Source organism: Mandrillus leucophaeus, unplaced genomic scaffold (genome assembly GCF_000951045.1).
Source record: "Mandrillus leucophaeus isolate KB7577 unplaced genomic scaffold, Mleu.le_1.0 Scaffold79, whole genome shotgun sequence".
In the NCBI taxonomy this organism is placed as follows: domain Eukaryota; kingdom Metazoa; phylum Chordata; class Mammalia; order Primates; family Cercopithecidae; genus Mandrillus; species Mandrillus leucophaeus.
The window spans coordinates 3919855-3941050 of record NW_012108585.1 but is presented as its reverse complement, the minus strand read 5'-3'; the positions used below and the strand labels follow the sequence as shown (position 1 = coordinate 3941050).

General features: G+C 49.2%; 1 protein-coding gene and 1 long non-coding RNA gene across 3 annotated transcripts in view; one reads left to right on the top strand and one right to left on the bottom strand.

The window, feature by feature from the left end:
* PRMT8 (protein arginine methyltransferase 8) overlaps positions 1-21196 on the bottom strand; it is a 216041-nt gene that overhangs the window by 100901 nt on the left and 93944 nt on the right. The window contains exon 1 of one of the 2 annotated variants that reach the window (XM_011967173.1): positions 2086-2582. The exons of the other annotated variant lie outside the window; for it this stretch is intronic. Within the exon in view, the coding sequence (XP_011822563.1) occupies positions 2086-2160 (75 nt within the window). The 5' untranslated portion in view covers positions 2161-2582. Of the gene's footprint in view, positions 1-2085; positions 2583-21196 lie in introns of those variants that run through there. 2 annotated transcript variants of the gene reach the window in all.
* On the top strand, positions 966-4855 carry LOC105529901. The gene is made up of 2 exons (XR_001004580.1): positions 966-1053; positions 4138-4855. It is a non-coding gene; the product is annotated as an uncharacterized LOC105529901 (long non-coding RNA).

Sequence of the window (21196 nt, the reverse complement as noted above, 5' to 3'; positions counted from 1 at the left end):
AGGAGCCCGGCCGCCCCTACTGCTGTTTTCATTGATGCCTTGAGCAGAGCTGGCATGTGCAACTGCTGAGAAGGGGGAGCGCGGAGCGGCGGGGGAAGCAAGTAAAAATAGCCTGGCGCGCGGCGCTCTGCCTGCTCCGGACGCCTTTAACCCTCGCCGAGGTTGGGAGAGCGCAGCAGCCGCCGCTGCACACTGCGGAACCTGGCAGGGGTCTGCACCCAGACCCCAAGCGGCAGCGGGGGTACGAGGCAAAGGGGCCAGCCAAAACTTTTTTTTTTTAGAAAAATGAGCCGGGCGTGGGGTGAGGTGGAAATGCAGGGAGGGAGCGCCTTCTCGCTTCCAGGGCTCCAGCCACCTGGCAGAGACCGCTACGTGCCCGCTCGCTCCACATTTCACAGAAGCGCGGCCTTGAAACCCTGAGCTATTTTTAGAAACCCTTTCGGCGGGTGGGCGATCAGAGCGCGGAGGGTGAGGGGACTGGTAAGGATGGCTTTCTTCTGGGAGGCTAGCCGCCTCGCACTGCACATCATTCCGAACGTCTGCTCTCAGGTGGGGGCTGGGGAGGAGGAAGTGGTGAGGGGACGGCAGGCATGCAGGCTTTGCCCTAACTCAAGGAGACAGCACTCGCTACTGAATGCCCCACTGCTTTCAAGTCCCGGAGCGTGTTTGTTTTGAAATCGACAGTTGCCAGATGCATGCTGCTTCTAGTCTCTCCGAGGATGGGGATTGATTAAAGCGTTGCTGCCTACGCGGTGGGGCAGGGGTTTTAGCAGCAGAGTTAAGACCTCAAGGGAAGAAGACCAGGAAGGGTCTCTCTACCTTTTTGCATTCCGGCAAGACAGAGGGACAATCCCCGCGCCACACCCCCGTCCCCGCCCCCCGCTGCATATGGGTAACCATATGTGAAATGTGCCGCAGCCCCACCAGACACCCAGCTATTAATAGAGCCCGGGAGTTTGCTCTCTGTGTCTTTTTCCTGCCACTGAGTAAGGGATGATCTTCACACACATGCCCCACTCCGCCCCCACCTCGGCGCACCGTTTCTCCAGGAAGGTAAGGGGCCTGCCCACGCTGATCCCCTTCGTGACTACAGGTGCCCAGAGCCTACGGAATAGTCCGGTTGTTGTAATGACAGCGGGGTCAGGGCGAGGCGAGGGATCACAGCCTCGAGTCTTGGGACACAACGCCCAGCAGGGCTCTCTGCGGCTCAGGGCCAGCTGGAGAGTAGAGAAAAAGGCCGCCGAAGGCGGGGGCCAAGAACGCAATTTGCGGAGCTACAGCGACCTCCTCAAAAGCCCTTGCGGGACGGGCGGCTGCAGACCCGTTTCTCACTGCAGCCGGCGGCGCGCAGCCCCCACAGTCCGCGCAGGCTCGGCTGCGGCAGGGGCGGACGCTGTCCCTGGTGCTGAAGGTGGCCGCGGCCCGTGTGCCCTGCCGGGTTAAGCGCCCCAGAGGCGGCTCTGACATCTGACGATTGCAGACTTCTCTCTGGCCCAGATCTGGGCCGGAGGGTCTGTAGGAGGTGCTCAAGCCCTCCCGCCGGCTCGGCCCCCGCGGCCGGGAGCTCTCCGCGCTGCTGCGGGGACGGAGAGCTCGGGGACCGACTCGAGCTTGAAGGGTAAAGCTGAGGCAGCGGCAGGAGATGGTCAAGACACTGCAGGGAGCAGACCTGGCCCCAGGATTACCCACCCCAGCTCTGCACAAAGCCGGGACCCGGGAGTCCTCACGGAGCCCAAAGGAGAGGGCAGGGGAGCGCGGCTGCCCAGGGTTTGGGACTTGGGGGCAGGAGAAGGGAGCAGCGGGCGGCAGGAGAGGGTGATGGGGTGAGAGTGACTGTTTTGCATTTTCAAGAGGGAGGGGACCTGAGACATGAACTTCCCCCCCACCCCCCACCAACACACACACACACACGCGCACACACACACGCACACACACACACACACACACACACACGGAGGCCGGCAGAAGCAAGCGGGATGAAGCTGGGGAAAGTTTGGCACTCGGTGCTGAGCGGCGGCGGCGGCGGCGCGGTGGTCCGGGTGGGCGGCGGGGTCTCCGAGAGCCCCTGCTCGCTCGCCTCCTTACCTCGGTGTTCTCGGCCGCGTTCTCCGCCATTTTCCTCCTTAGGAGCAGGCAGCGGGAGGAGTGTTTCATGCCCATAAGAGCCAGCAAGGATTTGGTGATACAGAGATAGTAGAGAAAGAGAGAGAGCTGGTGTAGCTTTAAAAGAGAGAGCGAGAGAATGGGAGAAAAAATTCCAACCCAGCCCCTCTGCTGGAGCGTCAGCCGGCACAGTCAGCCACAGTGGAGTCTGTTCTGCAGTCTCCACTTTGTTTTATTTTCCTCCTTTCTCATCTGCTCCGGATTCCTTCACACAGTTTCAAGTTCTTCTCGTGCCCCCGACCCCCCTCCCCGCCCCTCTCCACCCGCGCTGCGGGCTAAGCGCGAGGGAAGCCGCCCTGAAGGCTCCGCGGCGGCGGCGGCGGTCGCGGATCCTCTCCAGGCTGCTCGCAAAGTCCGGCCGGCCAGAGGCAGCCGCCAACTCCTCTCAACTTCTGCCGATCCGCTGGGCGAAGCAACACGCTTCCTGCGCGTCTCTCCTAGGGGCTGAGCCGGGTGAGTGGGGGCGGGGTAGGAGGTTCGGTGGAGCAGGCGGCGGCTGGGCGCAGACCGAGGGCCCCCAGCGCCCCCGGGCCCGCCCCCTCCCCTAGTCTCCGAGGGTCTTGGCCGCCTCCACTCCCTGGCGCTGCGCACAACTTGCGCGGAGACCAGGCCCGCGCTGGGGGCCCAGAGAAAGCAGGCGCCGGGCAAGGCTCTTGCAGGTTCTCAGACCCGGTGCGCGTGCTCCCACCTAGGGCGAGCTCCGGGCGAGACCGGGCCACAGTTAACTCGCACCCTCCCCACCCCGTCCCACCCCAGCTCTCCCGCTCCTCTGCCAGTTCCTGGATCCTTCCTTGGCGAATTATGGTTTGGGGAATGAAAGGGTGGGTGTCTGGATGGGGGAGGGTCCTTAACTCCTTCAACTCTAGGGGTAAGTGTGGTGTCATTCTTTATCCTTCTCTCCCATTCTCTGTACCCAAAGCCCTTGGGACTCCAAGCCCCTTTCAGGTTGAGAGGCGGGGGCAAAGGTGGCGGCCAGGGTGGCTTGGGAAAGAGGGTGGGAGAAAGTCAAATGCGAGACTGCAGTGCCCGCCGCCCCCCCAACTCCAGTCTTCCCTGGCAGCCCCCTGCCCACGCATTTCTCTTCTCCCTCTTCACCCTTCCCCCACCATCGCCAGATTTTGAAGTCCCTTTTATGGGAGAGAGGGAGGATGTCACGCACCCATCAGGATTCTCTTGATCCTTTTTTAAGGGAGTTTAGGCGGCAGCAGGGGGTGTGAATTTTTATACAATGCATTCCTGTCTTCACTTTGAGAGCTGCTTTTTCTCTGTCTTACTGGCCATCTGTCGGGCAGTGGGAGATAGAACAAAAGCGGGGGACCCCACTCTGCCTCTCCCTTTGCAGCAGGACACTCAGGCTGACTCCTTAAAGCAGCTGCACTTTTAAGCTTTCAGCCTACAAGTCAGGGACTGAGACCTAGAAGATGCTGCCTGAGCACCCGGCTGTCTTCACGTCATCTCTGTACTTGTTTGGGGAGGTCCCTCCCAAATGCCCTATTTGCTTTTATCATCACCTTTGATAACTGGGAAGTGTGAGCCTGACTGTCCTCAACTAACCCCAGAGTCCATTGAAGAAAAGGGCTAGAATCTTTCTCAGTACGAAATATGCCTCCATCATCTGGTCCTCGGGGAAAGAGAGGATACATTGCACTAAGTAGAGGTGAGAAGTGAGGGATAGAGGAGAGGATGAAGAATGAGAAGGATGAAAATGTAGCAAGAGGCTCGAGTTAATGAGACTGTGTGTGTGTGCATGTGTGTGTGTGAGAACTTGAATAAAAATATGGCCTTAACCTCCTTAACCTTTTCCCTTCTCAGAACACAGACCTGGGTTAGAGCTGGGGGTGAGTGCGCAGAGTCCTCGACAACACCCAGTCGTTCCTCCCGTTCACATCCTGCCAACGTGCAGAGAGTGGTAGGGAAATAAATGATGTGAATCTGGAGGATGACTTTTACCCTATTGAATTCCTTTTTCTCTAGGCATCTTCTCAGAGACAAAAGATTCTGAGAGACATCTAATCCCCTACCAAAAGTGTCTCGGTGTTTGTGCAATCAAAGGAAATCAGAAAAGAAACGATTCTCACCGCTCTGTGGTCCAATCCTCTCATTTTACAAATAAGGACCCCAAGATTGGACAGAGGAGGACATTTGTCCATGGTCCATCAGCAAGCCGAGGACCCAGCTCCCCAGCCTCCTGACTTTCAGTCCGACACTCTGCCCCCACCCGGCACTGCTTCTGCTTGTGCATCCCTTCTGTGACTAACCAGGGAGGAGGGGAGCTGAAACAAGCTCCCACCGGAATAGGCTGCTGCCTGTGCGTGATTATGTTGCTATGAGAACCTCAGTGGGTGTGTTTCCTCCTTTCGCTGTTGAAATCTTTTGCTTTGCTTGGCTTCTCCCCAAGCACAGACACCTCTCCCTTTGGAATGGGGAGTGGAGAGGCTGAGATGAAGAGCTATATTCTCATGGCAAGAGTTTTCTATCCCAACCCATCCAACCCAGAGCCAGCCTGGGGCTGGGAGTGAGGAGCCTATGCCACTAGGGTGGTTCCATAAAGGCTGGAGTCCAGGAAGGAATTGTTTTGAAAGTGGATACTCTAGCCCCCTGGCGAGCTGTCTTAGAACAAAGAGGTGCTGTTCCTGCTATGTAATCACCTAAGAACAAAGTCACAAGCAAGCTAATTATCACTTTAAGAGACTAAGTTTGGGGTGATTTGTAATGCACCAAGAGATGACCTGAACATTCACTTTTTATGATGCTGAAAAGTTCCCAGCACAGAGTAGGTACTTTGTAGAACCCTTTTCTCAGCATCCCCACCATTCATGTGAATTCAGTCTTTCTCCATCTCTTCTGCAAAAATACATTAGCGTAGTCTTTTACCAGGTTCATTAGTTTAGTCATGCCACAAACAATTTACTAGGCATCTCTTAAATGCCTAGCTCATTAATAGGCACTAGACTTAACAAGAGGCAACAAAACATTGAATTGACCATTGATGAGCTCTTAATTTAGTCATGTTGGATACTTTTAAGGGTACACATCTTCTGTAGAACTCTTAAGGAGATTTTCATGGGAGGCAAGAAAACACGTGGGATGATAAGGGGTTCAGAGAGTTCACTAGGGTATGAGTTAAACGGGTAGTTTGAAACAATAGACCCTACCAGGTAAAGAGGTTCTGAAGACGCATTTTATTTACGTAATTTTTCTTATACGAGATCTTCAACGCAACAAAAATAAAGTGCATAGAACAATGCCTATCTTATGGCAAGTGCACAAATATTATGTCAACATTCGCTAGGCCCTGTCCTAGGCACATGAGTTAAATTTTATATAACACTTACTAAATTTTATAGAACACTTACTATATGCCAGAGACTATTCTTGACCTACATGTATTCTCATGTAGCTGGTTCAACAGCTCTTTGAGGTAGATACTATTATCCTCATATAACAGATGAGAAAACAAAAACACAAGAAATTGCCCAAGTGGTAGAGGCAAGATTCAAATCTAGGATTCTTGATTCCATAGCATAAACCCCAAGAAGTTGACCAGGTTCAGGGAGCAAGACAGTGGTTCTCAACCTTGGCTATACAGTGGAATCATCTGGAGAGCTTTAAAAATACCAGTGCTTTGGTTCTACCCCCAGAGAGTATGATTTAGTGAGGTTTGGGCATCAGGATTCTTTAAGTCTCTAATTCTAAGGGACAGTGATGATTGGAGGACAACTGGACAAGAACATCTGTTGACAAAAAGACCTACAGAGGAAGAAGATCTCTAAGTTACAGAAGATCCAAAACAAGAACCCCACACTGTAAAGAGGTCTATCTCTAACTCAGAGGTTCTTCAGAGCCCTGGACTGGAGGAAAGCTGTGTTGGTGGTTGAGATGAGACTCTTGGGGAGGGTTACAATTAGAAAGGTTATCCAGCTTTGTGAGATGCTGCAGAAGTGAGTTTCCTATTACTGGAAAGGCTCAGATTAATTGTGGGCATAGATGATGTAGAGGCCCCACAAACACCAGAACCAGAAGGTTGAGCAAGCCCTCTGAGTTTCCACCTGCCTTGTGTTGGGACTCTGCTTTTCTGTCTCTTGCCAACTCTGAGCCCTTGCTGGAACCCCAGAAGGTGAAGATTGTATCATACTTCATCTCTAGGGGCCAACCAACCCTTCCTTTTGCTGTTGCCCAAAATTAAAGGCCCCTAGAATCAGGAAGCAGCATTCCTAACCTGCGGACCATGCTGCCTGGAAAATCTCAGGCTCTAGCTTGTTCCAATGGTGGTTGCTGCTAAAAGGGGGGATGTATTATGTGGTTTTCTCCTCCTCCTCCCAGGGGACCTCACACATGGCCAGGGTTCACATATGGCCACGGCACACTGCAGTGAATCCATGGCTCCTCAAGAATCAGGCCACAGCCGTGATCCATCACCACCTCATGGCAGCTAACCCAGCAGTGTTCTTAGTGTCTTCCACACCAGATGGGAGCCACACCAAGGCTGCAGCAGCCAGCTACCTGGCTGAACCTCCAGGCAGCTCCACACCTGGGCCGTTCTCCTACACAAAAGCCTCTGTGGTCCTATTCCTCCCTAACCCAAGGCCCAATATTCCAAAGAACAACTTGCTGAGTGCCACCAGTACCTGCAACGCAATTTGAGGTGGGATTTTTCTTTTTTTGTGCCAGAACCAGAATGTTATTTCTTCCTTGCTCTGATAATGTCTGATTAAATCAATTCACTGTGGTTTTGTGCTGAATATGATACTATTTGCTTTAACAATATCGGGAGGCATTTTCTTAGTATAATACTTCTGCATTTATAGCTCAATCCTTGCTGTTTTATTCTAAAAAGTTGAACACTCTTCTTACCTACCTTTCTCTAAGGATGAGAAAGACCCAAAAGATTCTGTTGTGCTGCCACAACAGAATTAGCTTTTTCTACTGAGTGGAGGTTGTACACTCCACCCCTTTCCTCCTTTTTAAATCTTTCACGAAGGCTTACCTTTTTATGGGAAATCTCTCCAGAATCCCTGAAAGCCACTGGAAGCCATTCAATCTATCCAGTGCAATAACTTAATACATATTTTTTTCTATTAACCTTATGTGACTGTGGGCCAAGCATGTGCTAAGTATTCTGTACTAAAAGGTGAAGAGACTTATCTCTGCATTGGTGACCCTTATCTTCTGGGAAGAGTTGGTTAAATGACTAACTGTGATATACTAAGCGTTATAATAGATTTAGGTACTACTGGGGGTCTTATGCATTGGTTCTCATAGGTTAAATATAGCTATAATCAATGGCTTATAGTCAGGTAGGTCCTGCAAGCAGTATCTATTGATATGGACAGGGAGACCCTGGAGGCTACAGGGCCTCAACCAGAAGCCTGGTAGATTCCAAGTGTGGCTGGAGACACATTCTTTTTATCAAGATACCAAAGTTCTTGTATGTCTTGGAAACTTTCACAGATGAGAAGTTTTATAGCCTTGACTCTCCAAATACTCTGTTTACCAATATCACTTGTGGCATAACACATTGTGATCTGCCTTAGGATAGAGGGCTGATCTCTGGTGCGTCAGGGCAACCCGACCTGAAAATGCACAATGAGTGGAGGTGGTAGAACAAAGCTGTGATTGAGTCCACCTTTTCCTTTCTGGACCATGTAACCATTCTGATCCCTTTCTTCTCAGGGGATTTTATTTTAATTTAAACTTTGTTAGATTTTTCTTTCATTTAAAACTTCACCCTCTTAAGGTAATATTAACATTTTACTGTGTACTCTTCTCTATTTTTTGCTCATGCAAATATATATAAGACCTAAGTTATATATATATATAAAAGTGTGTGCTGTTGGTGTATGCTGTATATAAATGGAATCATGTTATATACATTACTCAGAAACTTGCTTTCTTCATTAAACACTGTATAATGGGCCTCTTTCCAGGTTACTACATGTAGATCCAAGTTATTTTTAAAAGCGTATAACATCTCACTGTATGGATAAACCATACTTTTCAAACAATTCACCTATTGATGAATTTTCAAATTCTAAGCAATATTTTAATAAATGATTTTAAAATATATCCTTATGAACAGAAGCTTTTATTTTCATATAATAGTTTCCCCCGAAGTGATATTACTTTAATATCCATTGCCAGTTCCTCACCAAATTGTAATTTCTAAGACTGTAGCTGCAACAATCGGAAGGGGCAAATCTAATTTTCCTTCCCTTTCCTGCCCTACATCAAGTGCAAAAATACCTGCTGCATTCAAAGCCCTGGATTACACACTTGAGAAGGAAGATCCATGAAATAAAAGACGTAATCCTGTTTTAAATGTGTTTCTACAGCAAGAGCCTTCCAATGCCTGGGGAAAGGCTAGTGAGAGATGCTGAGACCTGGGGCATTCTTTCCTAGAGGTCTTTACAGAGAACAGATCGCTTCCAATTGCAGGACAACAGAGCATGGATTTAATGCATGAATTTAATGTCAATACATGAATGACGAAGAAGTACTGTGATCTGAAACACTTAAGATTTTCTTAATTGGCATCAGTTACCTGTCTCTTGGGTAGAACTACCACAAAGGATACTCAGGCCTGAGATGCACCCTCTGTTTCCTTTCCTTCCAGAGGCTGTGCCTGCAGGAGAGCCTGGATTGATAGCAGCCTGCCACCCCTGCCATACCAGTGCCTAGTAGAAGTCCACTCCCTCAAAAACCACACTCCCCACTTCCCAGAAGGCCTTGTTTGACTCTCTTTCAGACCAACATTTTCTGTATTCAGACTTGCCTGTAACAAATGACCTACCCATTGCCCTCAACCCAAGGAAGCCTTGCCATTTAAAACCTCCCAATGGAGCCTATCAAAGGGTGCTTCAAAGTGTGAGGAAGGCTGAGGGAGGAAGTAAGTGAGATGAAGGAGGCATTTAACAGAGCCTAGCAGAAAGAACTTTGTGGTCTTACAGAACAGTAAGTTAACCTCTCTATCTGTGTACAAACAGCTTAACGGTGATCACTGCCTGGCTAAGGGGTTGTGAGGATAAAATGAGCCAATGCAGATGAAGCATCTGGCACAGTTCCTGGGACATAGTGTTGTTAACACAGGTGAGTTTCCTTTTCTTCAGCTCTTCCTAAAAGACCGTATCTAACCGTAGGAGACAGAGACACAGAGTAATAAGGAGAAAGAGCGTGGCAGCAGGGGTCAGCGTGCCTGTGCACTACTAGTCCCAGCTCTGTCTTTCAGCAGCCGGGTGGCCTTAGGAAAGTCACTGAACCTTTCCGGGCCTGTTGCCTCCTCTTTTAAGGGATTTGCCTGAGAAAAACCCTACATCCTCCTTCTGTTTGCCGTTTCATTCATGGTGTGGATTATGATGCTAACCACCTCCAAATGATAGCAAAGACTGGTCAGAGGCGTCTCAAACCAAATTTCAACTCTAATGGCGAAAACAAAGGCTGAAGAGCAGAACACCCTGTCCCTCCCACTGTAAAACTGATGGGAAGGGAAGTTAGCCTGCCATCAGGTCAGGGGTTTACAAAGGAGGCCTGTAAGTAACGTTAATTACTGGGTTCACTCCAGCACTGGGCTCTAGTTTGGCTTTTCCACAGGTCAAAAGAGGTGCCATTTTTTAAGAGCCCCATTGGACTCCAGCAGCCTCAAAAGTAGTAACCAAGCAGCCATTCTAGGTAGGCATCGCTTGATTTCCTCATCACTTGTCAGGAGGCAGAGCTTGATGGGGACATCAATGAATTTCTCAGCATTACAAGCTACTGGGCTGTAAGTCAGCATAACCCCATATCTCTCAACGATCCATGTCAATACATGAATCACACAAATCAGCAGATTATTGGAAAAAAATTGCTCTTTGACTCATTGTATGTATTATGTATTTTACATGCAAATAACATTTCTACCTGTCGATTCTTGACTACAAAATATATTCAAATTAACGTGCTGCTCAGACATACACAGTGATGGCGACAGACCATAGTCCCTAAAGCAGGGGGCCAGGTTGCTGGGGAAGCCAGCCAGAGTCCTCATCTTACCAGGCACAATCTATTCTGTGGCTAACTCACCTACGGAGAAACAAAAATCCATGTTTATCCCAGCGTAGCTCTCAACCTCAAGTCTAAATAAAGTGGGGTTAAGGACCATTCAAGTTATTCCACAGGAAAAAAAAAAAAAAAAAAAAAACCGTAATGGTTAAGTGACATTTTAAAATCACACAGCAGGAGAAGAGTGGTTTCCGTTTCTTGGATCTTCCAGGTATCCATTTATTTCCCACACAGCTGTCATTTACAAAGGGAAGGGCTTCCTTCTCCAGGGATGGAAACTCTGCAGGCAAGTCTGAGAGCTGTCTCCTGGGCTGTGGTTCTTTCCACGCAGGGCCTCACAGAAGGGAGAGGGAGCCTGGTGTCATCAGGAGAGTGACCACTGGCCACCTACCCACTGCGGACCAGCTGCTGTGCTAAGTGTGTTCCCCATGGAGCACACCCACCGATCCCCACACCAGCCCCAGGCGTTAGTTACATGGTTACCCCCATTTTGCAGATCAGGGAAGGATGGCTCAGAAAGGTTACTGAACTTGTCCAGGTCACACAGCAAGGTGCAGGTCGGAACCCTGCTTCAAAACCTTGTCTCCTTGACACCATCAATGGCACAGACCTCAGAGCCACGCAGACCCGGCCTTAAATCCAGACTCTGACATTTAACTAACTCTATGATCTTGGACATGTTGCTCAACCTCTTTGAGCTCCAAAATTCCCATTTGCCAAGAGAGATGGGCCTGGTAAAACCTACTATTCTGGGCTGCTGTAAAGTTCCTAACCCAAAACCAGGCTCATTGTGGACCTCAATAAATGGGAGTGATGACATGTGGCGTGTGGCTGGATGTGACAGGCTCAACCCAGCAAAACTGCATGTGTTGTTCAACTCTCAGGCACACATTCAAGTGTAAAAAGGACACCCCAGCCCCAGAGGCCAGAGTCTCTGTCAACCTGACAATGGCTGTCGTCAGGGCAACTCCACTTAAGTGACACCTGTCAGCCTGTGTTCTCGCTGTAGCTCTTTCTGTCACATCCACTTAGTAACTTCTCTAAGTGGTGTCACTCCAGCTTGCATACCATATTTGCAGGTGTTGAAGACATAGCTTTTTATTTTTTAACTTCTAGAACACTGAGCTTACATGTAGACCAGATATGCTATGCAACGACATCAGGACTTAGTTAATGCATCCTGAGCAAATGTGGGCTTAATCACAGGAAGGAAGGAAAGATCCAGCACCTTGGCAAGTGGCTGGTGGAGGAAGGAGGAGGAGAATGGTATTAGAATGACTTTGCATATATGCCCCAACGCTTTTCCAACCTACAAAGATGGTCTTGTCTTTTCTTCCTTTCGCCTTCTCTTTAAAAACCTATCTATAGTCATCTCCTGCAGGATAGTCCATGCTACACTGGGATTAATTTAAACTGAACATCTGTACCTTTTCCTCCTGGCCTGTAAAACAAGCCCTGGAAGGTTCAAGTCAGAGTTTGTGACTGGAGGACTCTGAGCAAATCTTGCCCTTTTCCTTCAGCCTCATTTCATCTCAAGTTAGCTAAGGCAAAGATTGGGCCTCTCCCTTCCTTCCCCTGATTGGATAACAGAGTCCCTGAAGCCATTCTCATCACTATCCTTTTGCAGACAGAGTTTGGCACAGACTTTCTAGTCCTGTAAAATCATAGCCTAAATTTGGTTGCATTTGAAGGGAAGAGCTGGGGCCCGTGAGCTTCTGGGCCACTTTTGTCCATCAGCATCTCAGGCGAGCTTCTAAGGATCTAAGAGGAGCTCCGGTATCACCAGGCCATGACAACTAGTGTCACACCATGTACCAATTGTCCAAAGTTCCTCTTCTGGGCCCCTCTTGAGACACAGAAGCCTTTACCACCCTTCTCTCCCTGTAAAGCTCCCTGCTACCAAGGATTTCCAGGAGACTCTGCAGGACCACATCATAGGTTCACGTCTTCTTCACCTCTGGCCGCCCTCAGTCAATATTCCATAACCTCGAGGTTGCTTTCAGAAGCCCTGCTGTTGCCCACATTGACAGTGTCCCTCATGAGGTGGCTGAGGGCTATGCCAGGGCTGCTGCATCCCAGCACTCCCAGAGCTGGATGTTGTGCGGAATCAGATGAGCCCCAACCTCCACTCCTTGTGTTCAGAGTTCCAAGGCTTCTGGAGAAGCGCCCTTTCAGTTTCTGGCCCTAACTCTTCCATTCCTCTGTAAGGGCACAAAAGCCAGTGTCAGGGTGGAGTGCGGCTGACATCCCCTCCCCTCTGTTGTCTAGGTCTTTTGCCCCATCTTCCACTCATAGGATAATAAGACACACTTCTCCCCGCTTGAGTCATAGACAAAAGTGCCCATAATGGTCAATCCATGTAAGTGAAGCCTTGGGAGAGGAGAGAGGGCACCTGTTACAGAGAAAGCACTGGGCTGGCTGCTCTTGGATAGTGTGTGGGGTGGGCAGCCCTGCCTCTCCCTCTGGGTTTCCTTGGGAAGAGGATTTCCCAGCCACGTGCCTGGGTCATGGTCTGTCTTCTGTATTTGGCCAGGCAGGTAGTAGCATTTATCAAACATCTACAAAAGAGCGGACCCACCTTCACATCAGTCTCACATGCATCCTCCCATGTGAGCTCTCTGTCCCGGCCCCCGCTCTAGACCGCCACCACCCCTTGTGGGTATCAACTCTCGGAGGAACAGCCCTTCCCATTTATTAACTATCAACACTTAGCTTTCCCAAAGGGATTTCTGTTTCCAGAGGAGATTCTGGAAGAAAGCCTCCTAAGCTCAAGTTACTAGAGAATGAATCTCTAATGGTGGAAGGTCAAGCACCAGTTACAGGCTGGTGTGAGCATGATTTTTGGGGGCGGAAGTTCACCCTGCACTCTTTAAAATCATGTTACACGGGTGTTTAATTCTGCCTGCCAGTAAGTTATGCCCTGGACTATAGGCATCGGAGAAAGCATGAAGCTATAGGAAAGGGGGGGTGGGAAAGCACTGAACTAAAGTCAAGAGAATCAAATTCTAGTCCCAGCTCTGCCACAAGTTACTGGAGACCTCAGGGAAAGTGGGTGTCAAGAAAAAGACCCCTGAGAAATGGGGATGGGGAGTGGTTAAGGTATGCTTCTGCCCTTAAAGTCCCTCACATTCTTGGTTTTCATTTCTTCCTCTATAATGTGAGAAGTTTGGACAAGTGGAATTTGTCACTTTCAACTCTTCCATTCTAAGAGTGTGAACCCTGTGACTGGTATTCAGAGTACAGATACTGTACCCAGTTCTCGGAACAAGCAAGAGGGAAGGAGGAAGAAGCGTTGGGAAAGCGTCTGCTCTGGGACTCAGGCATTGGGCCCCGAAAATAACCGACCCTACCTATCTTTCAGGTTGTTTTTCTTTAAACAAAAATTTTTAAGCTTTAGTATAAACACTGCCTTTTCCCCATGAGGAGCTCAAATGCCCATGGTCTTTGGGCAGAAATCATCTGTTTTAAAATATGGCATTCAAGCCAGACTTGCAGAGAAGGTCTTTCTAAATAAACATTTAAAAGAAATATGCCCATCAGGGTTTATCCGTTATCCACGTCCACAGAAGAGGCTTGCTGATGAAACGCATCTGTGGGCTGCTACTTCTGGGTATCATTTTGCAAGGCGACCCCAAACAACAGCCTGTTCCTCTCCCACCCTCCCCTTCACACCTCTTAACCTTCTCTACTTCTACCATAGTTTCCCCTCGTTCTGCTCAGCTGGTTTTAAGCGGGTATATAGTGCCTGAGGCATGAAAAAAAAAATCTGAGAGTAGAAACTGACACTAACATTTAACAAATAAAAATTCGCTACAGCAGGTTCTAGAACCAAGAGGTCTTCTCATTCCTAGGCAAAGATGGCGTGAGGCCAAGTGCATTCGGTGCCCTTTATGGGGTGGGGAAGATTCTCAGGCTGGCCCTTTCCATGAGTCATAGTGGGTCTGCAGAGGAGTGACTTAACTGTTCTTGGTCCACAGCAAGAAATGCAGGAAAGCCTTCCCAAGAGATGCTACAGTAGCCGCTTCTTTAGGGGAGCACTTTTTTTCCTTAAAAAACTGAGACGATGGCTATCTGAGGAAACTGGTTCAAACTCCATCCTCTCCAGAGCCAAGAGACAGGACATAACAGCTTCAAGGACTTCTAGGTTGTACAGCTTATGATGACAATAAAAGGACTAAAAAAACATTAGCCAAGTCCATGGGGCTTTTTTGAACACAATTAGGCACAGTGTCCAGTCTCCTTCCTATCTGGAGAGCCAAGGGGGTAATGGCAGAAGAGCCAAGGGACAGATGCCCACCCAGGTGAAGGAAGATCAAGGGGGCTCTGCTCCAGAGAGGGCCAGGCCTGAGTGAGACCTGGGGAGCCATAGGGAGGCATGAACCTGTGCTGGGAACATTAGCCCCACTTGGTTTTCTCAAGTCCAATTAGGCAGAGGACAGAAATTTGAGGGGGAAGAATTACTTTAATAACCTACAAATTTTTAAGGAGCCTCCAAACTATCCTCTGTGCAGAAGCCTGCCAGGGAATCCAGGCCATTTCCCAGTCAGAGCCTGCTGGACCCTGACTCTGACTCTGGTCACCTGTGAGGCCGCTCCATGGCCTCCTCTCTCACGCACCTGCCCAGGAGGCTTACCCAGGTGCTTACAGCAGCAGGCACAGCCTCCGACAGCAACTTTTATTTTCTTCCTAATGCTTCCCTGTAACTTTTATTTTTAAAATTTGAAAACTGTGGAATCATTGACCAAGTGACTGATTTCAAGTAGATGCTGACCTTGGCATCTGATGGTGATCTCAGGCCCCAGGAGGGCAGCTTGCACTTGCCCCTCTCTATTGCTTCAGATTCCCCAAGGATTGATAAGCTGGAGAAAGACCCTAATATTTTCCATTAATCACAGGTGCCCACATGAGCTAACACCCACTGGTGGCTCCTGACTTCAACTTTTTAACCCTTCTGAAATAGTAGGAAAATTCAGATTCTAGGGAATGGAATAGGCCCTTGTCAGTGCAAGAAGAAAGTGAATCTTCTTCCTCTGCTGCCTTAGAAGCACCTAAAGAAACTCAGGAATATACGGTCTCCTTTCCTGTCGTCTGAGGGAAAGCCAAGGTACAAGGTTCTCTTCTGCAATTCACCCTTTTACCATCAAGGAAGCAGTCACAACCAGAAATGAACCACAGCTTCCTTCAGAAGGTGGAGGGGCCCAAGCCAAGCCAAGGTTCTGTAGAACAAATCCCTGCATGGCCTGGCAGGGTGGACCATAGGGTATCATCTACAACTTCTTGATTAGATAGACAGACAGACAGATAGATAGATAGATAGATAGATAGATAGATAGATAGATAGATAGATAGATAGATAGATAATAGGTGGATCAATAGATACAAATATATGATAGATAGGATGAAGACTCCATTTGTTTCCATTGAAGAGTTCAGTCTACTCCTTTTCATTAATTATGTGACTACTTCCTCTCAATTCACCCAAGCCCTGTCCTGTCCTCAAAGTCCAATTAAGTTTCCAAACCTTTCCTGGAGCCTCCCAACCCATAGGATATCTTCTTTTTCTTCTTTGCACTCTTAGAGCATTATAGATGGTGCCACCCATTCTGACACCTCATCTTATAGAGTACCATCCTCCCCTAGCCAGAAATTACATCCAACTATCCAACTACTGTGATTATACAGAATGCAACCTGAGAGAAAGGAAGGAAAACACCCTCCGAAAGGTAGGAGAATATTTATTCCATTATTCATGCAACACTCAACCACCAAACCAGAGCTTATTAACCTTGAGCTGGATATAAAGTTAAGCTTGCTCATAAAACAGTTCTCTTCTTCCTCCAAGTCAAGCTTCAGTCTCAATGGTTACAGCCCATTCGGGCACAGGAGCAGTGGGAACTTCATGTAATGAGAAATGACTGCCAGTGGTTTGGAAGGAAAAAGTGCCAACAGTTCGAAAAGGTTGAGGGATATTCAAGGAAGGGCGGGTTTGGCCCAAACCATCAAAAAGAGATAAAATTGTGTTCTGTGAATTCTTTTTTAGGAGGCGGAGGGTATCTTTTTTAAAATCTCTATCAGAAGTGTTCAAATAAAACGTTTCAGAACTCAACGTCAATAAGACTACACGATGCAAGAAAATCCAGGTGCTTGGGGCACCTCACGTCCAAGCCAAGATAAAGAAAACTCAAGCCACCTCCCCCTTCCTTGCTATACAGGTGCTTGGCTATTTCAGGTTATACCTCTTGGTTTCTCACTGTAGGCTCCAAAGGAAGGGCCATGCCTTCTGTTTCACTTCCCCCTCAATGCCCAGTCCAGTACGGAGCACTTAGAAGGTGCCTACACACTCGTTAAGTGAATAAATGAGTGAATGAACACGTCTCAGTTCTGATTCCTTCCTCTAATATTTTAGTCCCACTGGCTTTTATTACTTCGGAGAATGACCAGGAAACAGATTTCTAAAAATAATTTTTGAACTAGGTAGCCTTGTTACTAGACCACAGTTTTAAGAGCGTCCGTTGGTCTGCAGCCCCCCTAGTCCTCATCACCCCAACCTTATGCTTCTCCTCATTCCCATCACAACAATAAAGAAAATTAGGTCTCGCCTGTAGTCAATCACACTCCAGGCTGACCCTACAAAAAGAAGTTCCCTAACAAAACAGTGCAAGATACTGATTCTCTCTAAAATGCTTCCCAATTTCTCCATGACCTGGACCTTGTGGGCCCAGTTCTTGAGGGGCTCTCCTCTCTCCAGCACCCACTAAGTGGACAACTTTGACCTCAGTGCCTATTTAGCTCACAGTCTTGCTGCACGCATAGATGCTGACATCCAAACACACAAATGTAGCTGCAGACACTTTGACAGGTAGACCAGGAGAAAGAATACAAGAGGCTGCTGTTGAAGTTCCCAGGGAAGGCCTCCTTCCACTGGCTATTCTGATTTAGCCCAACCTGAAGAGAACTCTGCCTGAGAAAGCTTTTTGTGCAACGACTCATCCAGTTCGCCTTGTCTCATGACCTTTCTGCAGAGCAAGGAGCAAACCTCCCACCTCAAGAGAGAGAGATGTGAGAGGCAGAGGGAACACATGCACGCTAATGAGCCAGGGATGAGGCTCTTGTTGAGAGGCCTAGAGCACCTGTGGGCCTTCCGGACAGATGCAGACCAGCTCGCAGGCACTTCCCTGGTTCACTGTTTATGTACCTGCCAATAACAAAACCTAATTCAAGCAGAAAATCAGATTCCTTGAAAGAAATGGTCTGTCTGAGACCAGCAGACGCAGGCTCCCAGTACCCAGCAAGCCCACATGTCTGGCATCCTACCTAGATGAGAGCTCATCCTGTTTTAAAGACCTCTGGGGAAAGGTTACAAACTCTCAGATTTCCAAAAACATCTTGACTCCTAGCAAGAAGTGTTGATGTGTGTCTGGCCTAAACCACTCCCACTTAGAGCTGAAGTGCCCTTTCAGATTGCTTGGTTCCCAGTAGGGCTAGAAAGTGTCTGGCTCTCTGCTCTGGAAACTCAGTGTTCAAAGGGAAAATGAAGTCATTTTTATTATCAGTCTTAGAACCTGTAACTCAAATGAGATCGTCCCTCTATAAAGGTGTCCAGATCCTAAAGACTGCTGAGTTTCCAACCCAACCTATTTCTTAGCAAATTATAAGAAAGGCAACTTTGAAAGCTCTGACATGGAAAAGGTGTCTGAGGCATAGAATTCCTGACTCCTCAGCCCCTTCGTTCTCCACATACATCATACACCCACAGGATGTAGAAGAGAATGAGCATAACAAACAAGAGGGTTCTGAGACACCAGGTGGCCCTCCCCTTCCGTCCCCGAGAATCAGCAGCCAAGGGCCCCCATCCCTACCCTCCCCCTCCACACCCCACGGTACTGGAAGGGAGGCCCTGCTCAAGCCCTTTCAGGACAAGGAATGGGAAGCTATCTGCAGAGAGAGGCCTTGCAATCTGCCTCCACTTCTGTGAGAGACCAAAAGTGGCGAATACCCCAGTGATGTCTAACAACTCAGGAGGCAGAAGCATTCTCTAGACATGAGGACACTGCAGGCAGAGGGCTGGTGAGCCAGCCTGACCCGGATCTCCCAAGGCAGAAGAAGTCCCCAGAGCTCCCTCCAACTAAAAACAGGCAGGCTCCCTTGCCAACTGCTGGAAAGCGATGTTCTGAGACTCTCTGACCTGCCTGAAAACTGATTTAAAAACAAAATCTAAAACCAGTTTGGTGGTAAAAGTCGGTCCTTTATCTGTCAGTCCCTGGGGCAAATGTCCACAATTATCCCAGCCAGCCAGAATAAGAAATCGTGCATTTCCTGTGGGACTTTGCTCTGCCCTTCCCCTCCCACACTTCCCTGCCCACAGTGTGCTCCCCTCCCTTTCACAACCGCCACCACTCCAGGACCTCCAAGCTAACCCAAGATGCTCCACAGCCACTGGGTTTGGTTTGCACTAGGCTACATGAGGACCCAGCCTCCTGTTAGACTTCCCTTCTTTCAGCGGCCAGGCAGGCAGCCACAAGATACATGATGAGAGTCACCTGTCTGCTAATTCTACAGGTCACCACGCTGCTAGGAGCCTGCCCTCAGGGAGCCTCACAGTGTGAGGGGGGGCTGGATGACAGCCACTGTGCCTGAGAAGAGCAGAACAATAACCAAGAAACAATGAGAGCAAGAGCGTTTGAATGCCATCTGGATTTGAATTCCACGTTTGTTTGTCCATCCAGCAAATGTTAACTGACAGCCTACTATGTCAGGTCCTATGCTAGGTACTGGGGATATGAAGATAAGTAAGACATGATTCCTACCCTTGAGGAGATTCCTTGCAAGGGGAAGAGCACTAGAGAGGGAAAGTAATCGCAAGATGAGAAAGTGAGGGCCTTATGGGGACGTGCAGACTGCTTTGGAAAAGTTAGGAGCAGCAGCTCATCTTGCTGTGCTTAGGAGAAACTTCGAGCAGGTCATTCCCGAAGGGAACCTTCAATGACCGTGAGGAGTTAGTCAAGCAAAGAGGAGGAAGGCCAGGGGAGAGCATGGGGGCTGCGCAGTGTCAGCTGGTGGATATGAGGCATGGCTTCTCTGGGGAGGACGAGTCCCTCAGGATGGCTGGAGCAGAGAGCATCGGGTGAAAAGCCAACAGCAAGAGACGGGGGGGACGGGCTGGGAGCAGAAACCATGGGTCCTGCCTGCCAGGTGGCTGCAACAGAGCAAAAGGCAAATGCAAGAACAAAGGTGCAAAAGTGTGCATTTTATCTTCTCTACACTGGTGACGCAGGCAGGGCACCCCCATTATATACAAAGGAACACGGAAGCTTACAGAGGCTAAGTAACTTACTCAAAGTCACACAGCAAAAACGCTGCCAGGATCTGAACCTGGGCCTATCTGAGGCCCTCTCTCCAAGTGCAAGCCCCTCACCGTATGATGTGAAGGGACTTGGATGCCCCACTAAGGAGTCTGGACTTTATCCTGAAGGCAGCGGGGTTACCTTGAAGAATCTCAAGCAGGAGGAGGGCAGGGCATGAGCCATTGTGCATTTGTAGAAGCTCATTCAGGCAGCTGTGTGGAGAATGGACTGGAGGAATCCACAAACCCAGGAGAAGAAGAGTTGAGTGGCCATTGTGTTAACCCCAGCAAGTGATGGCAGGGTCTGGAGTGGATGGGAGCAGGAGGGATGAAGAGAAGGGTGACCTCCACAGAGAGTGGGCCGATGGGATGATGACACAAGGATCAGGTGTCAGCCTGAAGGAGAAGGAACCACCCAGGATGAGAGGAAGAAACAAGGAAAGTGCCCAGCTAAACTGAGGCAGGGCTGGGGCTCATGTGATGATTGATTTGGCCAACTGGGTGGTTGGAGACAATGTTTACCAAGATAAGGAATAAGGGAACAGAATGAAGGAGAGGATTTGGGGGTGAGAGATGGAACTTTGTTGTGGGAGGGGCCACAAGGAGATGCCCAGGTGACAGGTGGCTGTGCAGACCTGGTCCTTAAGAAACACACCTGGACTTTAGATCCCAGTGGGGAGTTGTCAGCAACACAGGGGTTGTTGGAGAATCAGCTCACCCAAGGAGAAAGTATTGACTGGGAATTGCAGAGAGCACAGGACTCTGGAAAACCTCGATCTTTAACTGAGGTGGGCAGAGGTAGAGGCTCTCAGGAAGAAGGCTGAAGAAGACCAGCTAGAGAGGCAGAGGAGAACCAGAGGCAGCACCATTGGGGAAGTCGAGACAGGAGACCCTTCGGGGTGGAGCGATCAGCGGCATCCCATGGAGAAGCCTGGAGGTCCGTGAGGCCTCAGAAGCCGTGTCCATTGGGCTTTATGATCCGAAGGTCAGCAGGGATTTCAGCCCAAGGGGTTGCATGGAATGTTCTTGGGGGGAGGGAGGCTGTGAAAGTCAGATTGTGAGGGCTGAGAAGTGAGGGAGGGGAACACAAAGACAGTGCATGCAGGTGATGCTTTCAAGAACTTTCTACGTATATAGAAGTGCTGATGAGGCTACAGTTTCATAGGGACAAAGGGCTGAGAGGAGGTCTTGTTATAATTCCATTGAAAGAGCCTGGAGCATGTTTGAATGTCAGTGGGGAAGAGCTGGAGGCGGGGTGGGAGAGGGGTGGTGAGGGAGCTATAAAAATATGAGAACTGGTTGGTTCGGGCACCACTGGTAGAATTCGCCTCGTATTGGATCCTGGTCCTTCCCAGAGCTTCCCCAAGACCTGGCTTCTGGAACACAGCCCCTGCCTGCCAGACATTTTAGTTTGGTCCTGGCTCCACAGCCTCCCTAGTTCCCTGGTTGGTGAAGAGAAGACATGGAGCTTTGGACCTCCCATTTATTTCCCTCTCTCCACCACAGTCAAGCAGCTAAATGTCCCAGGCTCATCCACGCACCCCACATACGGGGACCGAGATGCTCTGACCCTCCTATCCCCTTGAGCCAGCCTAATAATTACAGCCATCGAAGCTCACTGGGTCAGGCCCTGTGCTAGAAAATACAGAATCACTT